Here is a 14,549-nt window from a genome sequence, read left to right on the forward strand (position 1 = left end):
TCAACATCTAAGACAAAGCTGAGCAGATGACTCTTTAAAGGGTGCTACTTCTTTGAAGAAGATCTGGATAAATTGGTGAAATACTTGGACAATTCGAAACCACAGAAGTTGCCAGAGGACAAAGTTAGAGGAAATATTAGGCCCTTCAATTGTAAGGCCAAGTACTTTGGAATATTTAAACCTATCAAGACACATATCACCCAGGGGAGTAAGCCCCATGCAAGATAGCCATTTTGGCTGAGGTTTATCTGCATCTCCCCATCAGGCAAGCACATTCCTAAGATTTGAATTACTGGGAAATTATTTCTAGTTCATAATGTTGCCCTTCAGGCTAGCCACAGCATCACAGACTTTTATGAAGGTGATGCTGGTAGTGGACTGGTTAATTGGAGCCAAGTCAAAACAGGAGGGAGCGAATCATTAAGTAGGTAAGGCTCCTCCTTAGAATCAATGGGGTGGATGGTGAACAAGGCCAAGAGCCACCTATACCCATCTCGATCTCTGATATACCTGGGAGCCCTATTGGATACTAGGCAGGGAAAAGTCTTCATGATGCAAGAGAGTGCCAAGAAATTGTGGGCCTAGGTGAGCAATTAAAAATGAGCAGGTGGCTCAGGGTAAGACACTAGCTACATCTTGGGCCCATTGGGAAGCTGCCATAGATGTAGTACCCATAAGAACATAAGAACATGCCATACTGGGTCAGACCAAGGGTCCATCAAGCCCAGCATCCTGTTTCCAACAGTTGCCAATCCAGGCCATAGGAACCTGGCAAGTACCCCAAAACTAAGTCTATTCCAGGATAAGAGTCTCATTACAGAGGGCACTGCTCTCAATGGAACCCTGACAGCCAGAGATATGAGAAAAGGTACAGGCTCCCAGTCAAGATCAAACTTGGCCTTCGCTGGTGGCTAAGCAAGGCTAATTTAGGTGTGGTGGTGGCGAGTCTGAATCCTCCAGAATGGACCAAGTTCGTAACAAATGCTGGCCAAACAGGATGAGGAACTTTCTGCTTGGGGCAAATAGTGCAAGGCAGATGGTTGGAGATAGAGAACTCCTGGTTAATAAATCACCTAGAGTTAAGAGCAATCAGGCTGGCACTTGAAGGGCTCTGCCTCAGGTTGAAAGCAGGAACGATAAATACGGTCGGACAGTACTATGATAGTGGCATATATAAACAGACAGGGGGCGGCACTCAAAACCTACAATTGGAAATGGAGACAGCACGGCTGGTCCATCTCGTGGGGCTGTCAGCAAGATATGTAGCAGGAGTGGATGTTGTGCAGGCAGACTATCTCAGCTGCCATACACTGGATCCAGGAGAATGGGAGCTAGCAGAAGAAGCATGTGTGAGGATAGAAGCCAAGTGAGGGAGAACCCACTGGGATTTGATGACAACCTAAAGGAATGCCAAGGCTGAGAAATTTTACAGTCTGGCCCGGGAAAATAGCTCAAAGGAAATAGATTTATTGATTCAGCTATTGCCAACAGAAGAGCTACTATACGTGATCTCTCCATGGCCAGTGATAGCAAGTGCACTACAGAGGGTGGTGGACCACAAAGGATGGATCATCCTAGTGGCACTGGACTGCCCAGAAGATCATGTTATGCTGATCTGGTGAGATTGAGCAAGGGCAGACCTCTTAAACTCAGAACAGCCAGGGGCCTACTCAAGCAGGGCCCAGCCGTCATGGAAGATCCAAATCTATATTGTTTTACAACTTAGCTCTAGAAAAGAGAAAACAAAATGAGGCTACTCTGACACAATTGTCTCCACATTGTTAAAGCTAAAGTGCTCAAAATTTTTAGCATATGACAGAGTCTGGAAGGTGTTTGAAATATGGTGCAGCAAGAGGGTCATCACACCGGGCAAGGCATAGATGCAGTTAATCCTAGAATTCATGTAGGAGGGCCTGGAGAAGGGTTTAGCCCTGAATTGGTTGAAGGTTCAGGTGGCAAAGCTAGTGTTATAGAAGCCGGGTGGAAGGAAACTTGCTCGGTTCCCATGCAGGCATAGCATGTTTTTTGATGGCAGTAAAGCAGATGTGCCCTCTGATGTGCCATGTAGTGCCTTATCCAAGGCACCATTTGGGCTCCTGAAGAGAGCATCACTTAAGGATCTGACATTAAAAGTGGCATTTCTGGTTGCCATTTGCTTGGCCAGAAGGATTTCGGAGCTATAAGCCATGTCATATAGAGATCTCTACTTGACATTCCATAAGAATAGAGTAACAATGTGCCCAGTACCACCACCTTTGCTGAAGGTAGTTTCTGAGTTTAATCTGAAACAAGAAATGTATCTGCCCACGTTTGCGAAGGCAAGACTGTACTGGACCAAAGAGCAGACTTCATCTGCTGATTGTCAGGAGACTTCTGTTATGAACAACTTCAGAAAGTCAGACGGACTGTTTGTTCTGTTCAAAGGTCAAAGGAGAGGCAGATAGCATCAAAAGTATCCATCGCAAGATGGCTGAGGCGATTGCAGCAGCAGACAATAGGGGAAGGCAAACAAGTTCCACCCAGGCTGTGTGTGCATTCGACAAGGGCTCAGGCAACCTCGTGGGTAGTTTTTAAGTTAGCAACCCCACAGGATATCTGACGAGCAGCAACATGGGTCTCATTACGTTTGGTTACAAAACACTATAGGCTAGACCTGCAGGCAAGAAGGAAATCAGAATTTGCCATAGTGACAAATCCCACCCAGAACAGGCACTGCTTAGACACTTCCCACTTGTCTGGACCTTGGTCTACAGGATGAAGAAGAAGGTGAAATCTAAACCTACTAGTTAATTTCCTTTCCTTGAGTCCTGACAGACCAGTCCAGAACCCACCTAAAAAGATGGGAAGAAGGCTTAAAAAAAAGAGAAGAAAAGAGAATGGAAATGAGGCAGGAGGAGGTCGCAGAAAGTATAATAAATTTCTGCTCCCCTCCTAATGGACTGTCCTGTTGCATTCTCCAAGCAACTCGCAAAAAGAAAAAAGGGAAAGAAAGAAAAGTGGGATAATTCAAGAGGCTATTAGGAAAAACGGGGCAGCCTGTGGAAGTCTGGTAAAGACACAATTTGTTGTGGGGTTTTTTTTTTTTTTTTGTAGGGAATAGTGGAAGGAGCTAAGGCAAGAGGCTACTGAAAACTTAGCCTGCTTTCCCATAATAAATAACCAGGAAGGACACAAAAAATAGGTCTCTGCCTCCACTTGCTGGCACATAGACATAATCCCACTTCTCTGGACTCGACTGTCAGGACTCAAGGAAAGGAAATTAATGGGTAAGTTTAAATTTCACCATAGTTTATGTAAATCACTTTGATTTATGTTGCTAAAAACAGTATTTTAAAATAACTAAACCAATATTGAGTCAGTGCTTGCCAGATAAATTTTAGCTACATCCCTAGAGTGACTTCCTATGTTGCCTCTCTTTATCCAGTAAAATTTCAGCCAGGTAATGACTTAGCCAGGTAAACGTTTGCCAGTGAAGGTGTGGGAATTTCAAATCTTTTGATTATCCGCCTCTTAATTTCTGAATTATAAATAGCTAAAAATGTCTTATTAACTGGCTCAACAATGAAAAACCAGATAGGTTAAATACAAGTAACCCTGCTGCAGTGTCGTGTGCGATAATCTATTTTTGTTTCGCTGGAAAAGATCATCCTGACTTAAGGTGGCATGAAATATTGGTCTGATCCAGCTTATCTAATTGGCTGCCGTATTTTGCGTTTGGAAGAATGTTTGCTTTGTTTTATGTGGTACAATTCACAGGTTGAACTCCTTACTTTTGCCACCCATATAAAACGAGATCTTAGAATCCCAGATTGGACTAGGACTGGTTTTCTCTGTCAAACATGAAGAGGATAAAGAAAACACATGAATTTCTGGTGCATATTATAATAATTTATTTAGGGTATAAATACTGTCTTTCCTTGTGTTTCCCCCCTTCTCTTAAGCATTACCGAAGGAATATCAGAAGATAGGAAAAGCTTTACAAACCTTGTCCAGTGTCTTTAGCACCAGTGGCTATCAAGGTAACTATATTTTTATTTTTTAATTCAGTGGTATATGCAAATACTAAAAGGGTAACGGTCACTGCTGGTGGATTGTGAACTTGAAAATCTCTAAAAGATCTTATCCTGAGCTATTTGTGGCCCTTGCATTTCTTTAAGATGTTCAGGGAGATGGTTTTCCACAACACAGAGGTTGACATTTGTTTGTTGTCGCAGGACAAGTTGGCAGCATTTAGTAGAAACTGCAGAACAGGTGTGTCTCTTGCTTAAATTTGCATACAGTTGCTGCTTCTCTACAGTTTTAAAGAGATGTAAGTGATTTTCAGATTCCCAGTTTATCGGGCTTGATCATATCACTTTAATGTGTTAGATCTGCTGTTCTGTATCATCTGCTTTATCCATAACTGCCCTTGTGCTGTTCCTATCCTTTTGGCTCAAACGGGAATGCTTTGTACTGGGAGGGAGCAATGAGTGTAAGTGACAGAGGGAGATGGAGGAGTGAAAAGGGCATTGGATGTAAGGGGGAAGGAGGAAGGGAGCTGGAAGGGAAGATATAAGGATGTAGGACCAGGGACTCCGGTCGCACCAGAGCATTGTAGACATGATGCACAATCCCTGGCATCCTGCTGGTCGTAAGCAAAACCTGTTTTTCAGAAAACAGAGCTTCATTTCATGACATTAAAAAAAAGATTGGGAGAAGCTGTAAAAAATGGTGTTTAAGGTAAGTGGGTCATAGACATGTGAGGGAGGAAGAGAAAAAGTTGAAAGTATGGTCTTTCTCTTTAAGTGCTGAACAAAGTATTGTACCCTCTGTGGTCGAGATGTGCTGCCACCACTGTCTAAGAACATAAGAACATGCCATGCTGGGTCAGACCAAGGGTCCATCAAGCCCAGCATCCTGTTTCCAACAGTGGCCAAACCAGGCCACAAGAACCTGGCAATTACCCAAACACTAAGAAGATCCCATGCTACTGATGCAATTAATAGCAGTGGCTATTCCCTAAGTAAACTTGATTAATAGCCGTTAATGGACTTCTCCTCCAAGAACTTATCCAAACCTTTTTTGAACCCAGCTACACTAACTGCACTAACCACATCCTCTGGCAACAAATTCTTAATTGTGCGTTGTATTTCTAAGCAATTAAAATCATCTCCAATATTTCCTCTCAGAAACGTATGCTATTAGAGGGGAATTATCATTGCATGTCTTCTAATTTTACACATACACATTGGGTTTCCTTTCTTTGTCCCATCTGTAATTTGCCACTTAACTGTGAGATGTAAATTATTTACATTTAGCATCCTTTTTACAGATTAACTGCTCTGAGACACAACTGATTATTTCTGATATATATCTATCTATCCCTATCTATAGATAGATATATATAGAGAGAGAGAGATAGACATGCTGAGTTACTGGGAACAGAAAATCCCTGTGTCTGTTTCAGTCTGACTGCAAGATTGATGCTAGTTGGCAGAGGGGCCAGGCACAGGTAAACGTGCACTCCTAGCAGTTTGATCCTGTACAATTATTCAGTGTTGATCTAAAGCTCTTTTCGTTCTGTCTTCCAGACCATGTGAAAAGAGAATATTATGTTATGTGAAACTGACTTAAACATCAAGGAATAGAGAATATTAGTGTAACAAATGTTTAGTCTGTCTGTGCAACTCATATTAGTGCAATGTAACAGTTCAGAGTACATCGATTGGCACATAGTGTGTAATTTAATATTTTAGCTAAGCAGGTGTTACTGCTAGTTTTGATTCAATCATCTGGTTGAGATGTTCTAGTTTGGATTCAGCCAGCTAGTAGTACCTCCTTTTCTGCAGGTAACTCTGTGTTCATTATGCCCAAAAACCAATGTCAGGATCTTGGACATTTTGAAACCCTGATTTTTCAGTAGCATGTTGTGCCATTCTAGTGGGAATATATTCTCTTGTATTGTTTGCAGGTGAAACAGACCTAAACAGTGCCATAACAGAAGCAGGAAAAACGTATGAAGAAATAGCCAGCTTAGTAGCTGAACAGGTGAGAGCATTATTTTACATCTTTCTGTTGCAGTTGGTCAAATAAATTCCTGCACCTGACATAACTTAAGATCATGGAAATGTGCAGAAAACAGGGGAATCCTTTATTGCATTGAATACAGCATTTTTTCCCAACACTTCTGCAATGTGGCATCAGCATGAAATCCTGCAAGAAATGTCAGCTTTATTTCTCCATAGACAAGCATCACATTACAGCCACAGAAAATGGGTGGTGTCATCCAGCAGCCCTGATATGGTCCGTTTTCTCCTCTAGCCAAGAAACTTCCTGGGCTAGCAATGCTGCCCATTCTTCCTCAGTCTAATTTCATCCACTTTGTGAACTGTCACAGATTCTCCTTGCTGATCAGCTACATCACAAAACAAACTTTCCAGTTTTTTTCATCATTAAAAAAAAAAAATAAAAAAATGGCAGCACCAATTCAGCCTTCATAAAAAGGTAAAGGTCCCTTCCAGGCCATCACAAAATGGCAATTGCAGATCACCATGATTGGTATATCTGCTGCCTAGGCCCAGAGTATGCTAGTTCTGCCTATGGTCCCCCAGGACATTTACGTATGGAGATCTAACGCTCCAATTTGTGTTCAAAGACTCAACAGAGCTAAAGAATCAAAACACCACAAAAAGAGGCAAAGATCTTTCTTCAGAAATCTCTAGAAGATCTAGAGATAAGTCACTGGCGTGAAAACATCAAGACTTAAAATCGGTGCCACATTTGGATGGCGCAGACGATAGAGGACTTTAACGGCGCACTCATCAGCGTGAGAAACTGCTAGCGCTGAAAGAATGACACTCAAAAGCCTGTTGCAGCCCAGAAGACTCAGTGCCAACAGATCATAGCCGAAACGTGTCATGGCGCAGAAATCTCATCGGTTTGAATGTAGTCAGCGTCATCACACGAGGTTCCTGACGCCACAATATTGGTACAGAAGTCACAGCCTTTGCTAGTGCCACATTCAGTATTCGCTTCCTTCATAAAGAATCAAAGCTTTATTTTCCAAAATGCCAAAACTGCCATTCCTTTTACAAAAATTATGGTCAGATTTCATCGACATATGCAGAAGAGCTGCTAGATAAGGAGAGGACCATAAAAATGTTAATCTGAGAAAAAATTGAAGAATGAACTAGAATCCAAGTTCGCTCTGTATCCTTTAGACTAAGGTGAGGATTTTTCAGGACGGCCAATTAAAATATCTTCTGATAAAGCTAGGCCTTCTCCAGCTCATTCTTGTATTCTCTCTCAATCTGATTAGTCATACATGTCAACTGACTCAGAGGAAGAGCTGCCTAGCGGCACGTCCCCATATCTGCAGTCAGACCCTCTCCAGAGCCTAATAAAGTGGCTATGCCTCCTGAGGATACGACATACTCCACTTTTATACAGAAGATGTCTGATGCCCTACTGTTCAAACTTTACAAAGAAGAAGAAGCTGCAACAGAATTACATGGCGTGTTGCAATGCCTCCAAATATTAAAGCAGTACAAAGCTGTCATGATGAATCAAATGCTGCTGTAGATCCAGATTAAATTATGGAAAACAGCCTAGTCTATAACCCAGTGGTTCTCAACCTTTTTTTGGCCGGGACACACCTGACATTGTTCTCACATGCATGACGCACTGAAAATGTGACCATCACGGGGCTAAATATTAACATGCAGTCTGCATCCACAGGAGTCCCCTCAACCCCCAGCAATGAGTGCAGAGCAGATCCTAGGGCATTACCCTGTACAACTCGCCATACAAAAAAGATATTCTGGTTCTGATGACATCTCAGTAAAAGCAAAACAAACTCCTTTTTACTACCAGGCAAAATAGCCTTCCTTATGAAAAGACAGTAATTTACCACTAATGCATGTCCTATTGAGAAAACACAACAAATAAGATTGATACAAATGCCTACATGCTAGTAAAATACCTCACCTCGGTCACACACCCTTCAAGTACAGAAAAACCACAAATTATAAATATGGAGACAGAAACTGGAATGGAAAACCAAAAAAGCCACTCTGCATGCAGTGCGAACCTGGAGAAATGGAAAGAGAAATATAGCACCTAACAGACTCTCAGGATTTGCAATAATGCACACAAACTAACCCGCACAAAGTTACACCTGCATTATGGAACACACTCAAACAGTAACTATCCTATCTAAGAAATACAACTATTAAACCAGGCCCTAAACACTAATACATTTCCTATTGGGAAAACAGAATAAGCCAAGCTGCTATAGAGCCCCACACAGAAATAATTGTAAAGCTATACTAAAAAGGTTACAAAACAGCTGCTGAACAGAATAATATCCAACAATTAAAAACTCATAAAAATTATTAAAACATGTCCAAATATCAATAAAATATTTCAAAACAGCAGACACATCACATAATACCAAATAATTAAAATGGCAGTCAATCAAGAAAAATAAAGGTAAAAAGCCACCTTTACTTACCCTCTCCAGCAACTCTCCTACTCCTTTCCCTTCCAGGCCAATTGCACTCACCAGAGGCAGCAAGGGCTGCTGAAGCTCTGTCCTCACAGTCCTCTTCCTTGCGCCCACAGTCACTCACACACACAGGCACCCCCAATTAGACCCCATGACCAGTTTGTCTCTCTCACACCAGTCATCTTCCTGACCAGTCTCTCTCTCTCAAACAAACACATCACCTTCCTGATCAGTCTCTCTCACAATCACACTCATGCTCTCTTATATACAAGCTCTCAATCACACACAAATGCTCTCACACCCATTCACACCAGCTCTCACCCTGGCAGCCATTCACACCCACACACACAAGCTCTCACCCTGGCAGCCATTCACACCCACAGACACAAGCTCTCACCCAAGTACCCATTCACACCAGCTCTCACCCTGGCACCCATTCACATGTTCACACCCATGCATTCATTCACACCCACAGACACAAGCTCTCACCCAGGCACTCATTCACACACAGACACACCAGCTCTCACCAAAAACTTATTCTTCCTTCACTGCAGGGATGGGCTTCAGTTCCGCCGCAGCTTTACTCCGGTGGACCTTCTTTTTTCGCCACCACGGGAATGGGCTCCCGTGGTGGTCGGGTTCTTCTTCGCCACCACGGGCTGTGGCGGCCTTGCTTCGTCGGGGTCGGTTTTTCCTCTTCGTCGCCATGGGAATGGGCTCTCTTGGCGGCCTTGCTTCATCTGAGTTCAACACTTCTATTCCTCCCACCCCTCCCCCGGGCTTTCTGATGCCTGCCTCACCGCCCAATCAAAGGCTTCCTCCCTTCTTCCTACTCCCACTGGCAGATAGAAGGGAGTAGGCTTCTGATTGGCCTGCACGGGGGCAGGCAGAATGAAGGAGGCTTCCCATTGGGCAGTGGGGATAGGAAGAAAGGAGGCTTCCAATTGGCCTGCGGGGGCTGGAAAAAGGGAGAAGGAAAGTACAACGGGGCAGTGGGACACCGAGAGACGCGACACACCGGTTGAGAAGCGCTGCTATAACCCCCAGTAGCGAAAACTATAGACACAAATACTGTTTACAAACGTGCCTAGGATATGATAAGTTGCAATTACTACATGAATCGCTTATCATGGAGTTGGCTATGAAACAAAACCCTTTTCAAACAAGCCGCCAGGCAAGGTTTCGCGTGTTTTTGACATGAAAGGGAAAAGAATTTATCAAGAGCAATTTTGCAGACCAGGATAGAGGCCCACCAAATTCAAATAATTCAGTATCTATTCAGCAGTCTACAATATTCTAAAGGACATTGTGCATATACTCCTAGAACAGCAACTGAAGCAATTCACAGAAGTTGTGAAGAATACTGAGGACGCTGCCTGCCATTTAACATGATCCATCTACAACTCCTTTGATACCTCCTCCAGGGTAGCAACAACAGGCATTGTCACAAAGAGAATGGCATGGCTTTGAGCATCAGGACTCTGGGAAGAGGTCCATGAAAAGCTAGCAAACACCCCGGGTGATGGGGACAGGCTGTTTGGGGATAAAATTGAAAACTAGAGTACAGCTCTCCAGTCATTGCCAGCATCTGCTCAAAGGAGAGATCAGCAAGATTCCTATTGTAAACCACACTAGTACGATGCAGGTATTACAGCTATTATAGACAAAAGCCTAGTGTTACAGAAATTTCAGCAACCCCAGTAGCAGACTGAGCAGCCACAAGCAAGACCAAGAGTATGGGTCTGTAAGCAACAAATGCAGAGCCAGCAGCCTCCACGAGGCTTCCTGCTGGCTTAGGACAATGAAAATCGGACAAATGGGTTTTAAAAATCATGTATCAAGGTTATTTTCTAAATGTTCAGATGCTGCCACCTCACAATCCCCTTCATTACCAGCATCATTCCAAACTTCAGTTACAAGTATTGACACAGAGAGTAAAAACTCTTTTACATGCCAATCATCCAACCATACCAGCCCACGAAGAAGGGAAGGGACAATCTCCACCCTGTCTTAGTTCTCAGAGATCTAAATACATGTTTGAAGAAAGAGAAGTTCAAGATGAGCACTCTAGCCACAATCTTACCTCTGCTCCAGCAATATGGTTATCACTGGACCTAAAAGGACTATTATAATCATTTTCTTATCAACCCACACCACAGAAAATACCTCAGCATTACCAATATAGAGTCCTACTCTTTACGCTAGTGGCATCTCTGAGAGTCTTTGCAAAATGCCTAGTGGTGGTGGCTGCACACTTAAGAGAGAATTTGCTCGTTTCTGTACCTCAATGATTGTCTAATATTATGCTGTACAAAAGTTCTGCAAGGGATTTAAATTAGGCAGTTACATTCAACCCTTGGTTTCATTATCAACTTCAACCGCACAAACGAGCCATCAGCACCAAACTTTCTCTGATTTATTTATTTTTTTGATACAACGGGAGCAACATTGGATCTATAAGCTACAGTCTTTGTTCCCAGGGGAGAGTTTGGGGGGGTCCTAAATCGAGAGAGAGAATGGATGATCCTTTTTTGATTGCTTATCTTTTGCCATTCTGACTATATGTTCATTTTGATCTTTATTGCATGGGTTCTTATCCTATTTTTCTATCTGATTTAAATCCCCTGGCAATGCTATTTGATTGGGTAATTTGAATCATGTACTCTATTCATAGATATGTTTTTTTCCTTTCTTTATCTGTGTGCTGATTGGCTAATTTCATCATGTGACGTTTGGCGAGTTTGAAATCCATTCAATATAAAGCTGTCTTGTATTGGCGTTCTAGTTTAAGAGCCGACTTTCTTACTAGATGAAAGAATTGAAGTAATGTCCCCTATGGCATGTTTTTATGTGTACCTTTTGCATGTACTTTTATGTTTGTAGCCTGCTTTATATGTTCGGTCTCAAATTATTTTGCTTTATTGATTTTCTAGATTGTTCTGTCTTTCCTGATGCAGCCTTAGGGCAAAACATGGACCTTGTTGGGGGACTTACTGCCTTTTGGAAACTGGTCTTGTTTGAAGTTTTTATTAAAGGTTTTGCTTAAGTTTTTTTTTTTAAGTCTAATATTTTTCAAGGACTGTTACAGAGGAATTTGCTACACATTTCTTTTCGTTTATATTTTGAGTGTGTTGTGTTGTGCTTCCTCCACTCTTTGTATGAAAATAATGTAAAATACCAGAAATGTTTGTTTTCCTCATGCAAGATATTTCAGCACTGATTATTAATATACCTTTTCTTTTATCATCAGCCAAAGAAAGATCTTCATTTTCTGATGGAAACCAATCATGAATATAAGGGGTTTCTAGGTTGCTTCCCAGACATTATTGGGACTCACAAGGTACTTTTATATGGAAATTTATGGGATACAGATAAATTCATGGTAGTGGTGGTAACAGTGGCTTATGAAAATTGGGGATTTTACTTTACAAGGTTCTGAGCACAATGAGAACTGTATCATTGATTTCCTTTTGCCACTTGTAGCTGAATGCTAAACATGAGGTTGGACGCACTAGATATATGTCCAATATAATATCGTGATTAGCGGGTCCATACTGGCATGTAGCTAATAGCGCTCATCTCATGCAAATGTCTTTTTGATGAGGCTATTAGCTACTACCCCTGATGGTTAAAAAAAAGTGTACCCGACGTGCACATTTTAACCCTCAAAAATGAACACCAGCCCAGAGCTGGCGTTGTTTTGAGGCACCCCAAGCCATGCTCAGAAAAACAAAAAATACAGCTTTTCTGTGGTTCCTCCTACTTAAATATCATTGCAATACTAAGCAGGAGGAGCTACAGAAAGCTGCAACATGAAAAAATAAAAATCTTGAAAGCGGTCAAGTTAGGGAAAGAGAAGCTCAATTTAAGAGCATTTTCAGCTGTGTTTGAATTGAGCTAGAATGACACTGGATACCACTATGCCAGAAGACTATCAGAATCTGGTTATGAGTGGACCATTTCAAAACCCATCTCCAGGCAATCTACCTTCCAAGTATCCAGGATACAATGGCATATCACCTCAGCAGAGTGTTATAGCCAATAGAAATGTGCATTTGTTAGTTTTTGGCTGTCCATTTATTTTGCGCGTAAGCGCATATATAACAAACATGAATGTACACCCAAAATGAATGGTATGTGCGTCCATCTAAAGTCCGTCCATTAGACACAGGGCATTTGTTATCCGTACATTCGTTCATTCATTAGATTCACACTAGGCATCCAACGAATGAACTGAATGGATGCACAAATGCATGTTTCTAATAACCACATGAGTGGTCCTTGGATCAAAGATCATGGATGACTTCTTCAGTGATCAACCTGTTTGTATAAGAGGGCAACAGGAAGGTTGAGAAGTTCTGCTTCATGCATCTGAGCAGCTGCAGATCAGCTCCCAATGTTTTCCTGCTAGACTGGAATGCCTGTCTACTCTAGGGATAGGCAAATCCAGTGTTCAATTTCCACAAACAGGTCTGGTTTTCAGCATATCCACAATGAATATTCATGAGTGAGATTTGCAAGCACTGAATCCTTTGATTATAAATATATCTCATGCATATTCATTGTGAAAATCCTGAAAAACAGACCTTTGCGGCACTCGAGGACTGGAACCTATCCCTGGTCAACTCTACGTATCTGCCGATGCGTCTGATCACCAGAACTGTCCAGAAGATCCTTCAGGACAAAGCAAGGATAATCCTTATAGCACCAGCCTCGCCATGGCAAGTACAATATCTGTATCTCTGCCATCTGTCAGTTCAGTCTCAGATTGTGTTGGGGATATCTCCAACTGTCATCACACAGGAGGGTGGCAGGCTATGCCATCTGAACCTACAGTCCCTGGCCCTCAAAGCAGGAGATGTTGAATGACTAATAGTCTTCTCCATAGTACTTTCCAAAGTGGTGGAGGATGTTCTCTTTTCCTCCAGAAAACCTTCGTCTAGAAAATCCTACAGTTTCAAATGGAAGAGGTTCTCGACTTGTCCTGGGATCAGCCAGCTGGATCCCTTTTCTTCCAGCCCTAAGGACTCCCTTCAGTATCTAATCTTCCTCTCGTCATCAGGCCAAAGCAGTTTTTCAGTCAAAATGTTTCTAGGTGCCATTGCAGCATATATGCAGCACATGTGGAAGGGGCTCCAGTCTCTCAACCCTTTGGTATCCAAGTTCATTTAAGGACTTTGGCATTCCAAACCTCCAGTCAGCAAACGACCAATGCCATTGGACCTCAGTGTAGTCCTTATTCAACTCATGAAGCATCCCTTTGAACCTCTTGAGTTGGTAGAGTTGAAGTTTCTCACCCAGAAGATGTTTTCTCATGGCTGTCACTTCTGCATCAAGAGTAAGTGAACGAGAGCCTCAGTTTCATATTCTTTATTTTTGCAGTTTTTTCACTATAGAGTTCGTCTATGGACTTGCTCCAAGTTCCTTCTGAAAGGCAGTATCTGGGTTCCACGTTAAACAAGTTTTTGTGCTGCCAGCATTATTTTGTAGACTACATAAGCACAAAGGAGAATTCACTCCTTGGACTGTAAGAGAACCCTTCTTTCTAACGTAAAGAGGAGACTACTTCACCGTCTGGTGTTTCAACCGATTTACATTTACTTATTCTCTTCCACTCATAGATGGCAGGATGAATTAGCCACTCACCTCACTAAAGCTTAAGCTCTGGAAGAGACCGAAGGGCTCACAAAGTAGCATGCATGTGTAGAAACGTCTTTGCATGCTCAGTAAGACTTTCACTGAGCTCGCAGCTGGGTCTGTGACAGTGCCAGATAACATCACCCATGCCCTATAGCTAATTCATCCTACGGGGAGAGCCCTATTTACAGTTAAGCGAACTTGATTTCTTCACATATGATACTTTTTATTGGAGAGACACAAGACTTGTCTGAAGATGTTGGAAATGAACCTTCTATATAGGTTTTTCTTCAGATGCAATTTTATAACAATTGAAAAATTAAGCATTTCCTGAAAGCCTTTAATTTAGTGGTTAAATATTTTGTAAGTTCAGTTAACTGTGGAAATGTGGGTGGCAGATGCTGATTTTACGTTGTGTGACTTCTGA

At 42.2% G+C, this 14,549-nt stretch overlaps 1 protein-coding gene across 4 annotated transcripts in view; it reads left to right on the top strand.

The window, feature by feature from the left end:
• Nucleotides 1-14,549, top strand: part of SNX9 (sorting nexin 9) — a 264,145-nt gene that overhangs the window by 217,734 nt on the left and 31,862 nt on the right. For all 4 annotated transcript variants that reach the window (XM_029596722.1, XM_029596725.1, XM_029596724.1 and 1 more), the window contains 3 exons: nt 3,942-4,019; nt 5,951-6,027; nt 11,736-11,825. In XM_029596722.1, the coding sequence (XP_029452582.1) occupies nt 3,942-4,019; nt 5,951-6,027; nt 11,736-11,825 (245 nt within the window). The remainder of the gene's footprint in view (nt 1-3,941; nt 4,020-5,950; nt 6,028-11,735; nt 11,826-14,549) is intronic.

Source organism: Rhinatrema bivittatum, chromosome 3, assembly GCF_901001135.1.
Source record: "Rhinatrema bivittatum chromosome 3, aRhiBiv1.1, whole genome shotgun sequence".
NCBI classification, from domain to species: Eukaryota; Metazoa; Chordata; class Amphibia; order Gymnophiona; family Rhinatrematidae; genus Rhinatrema; species Rhinatrema bivittatum.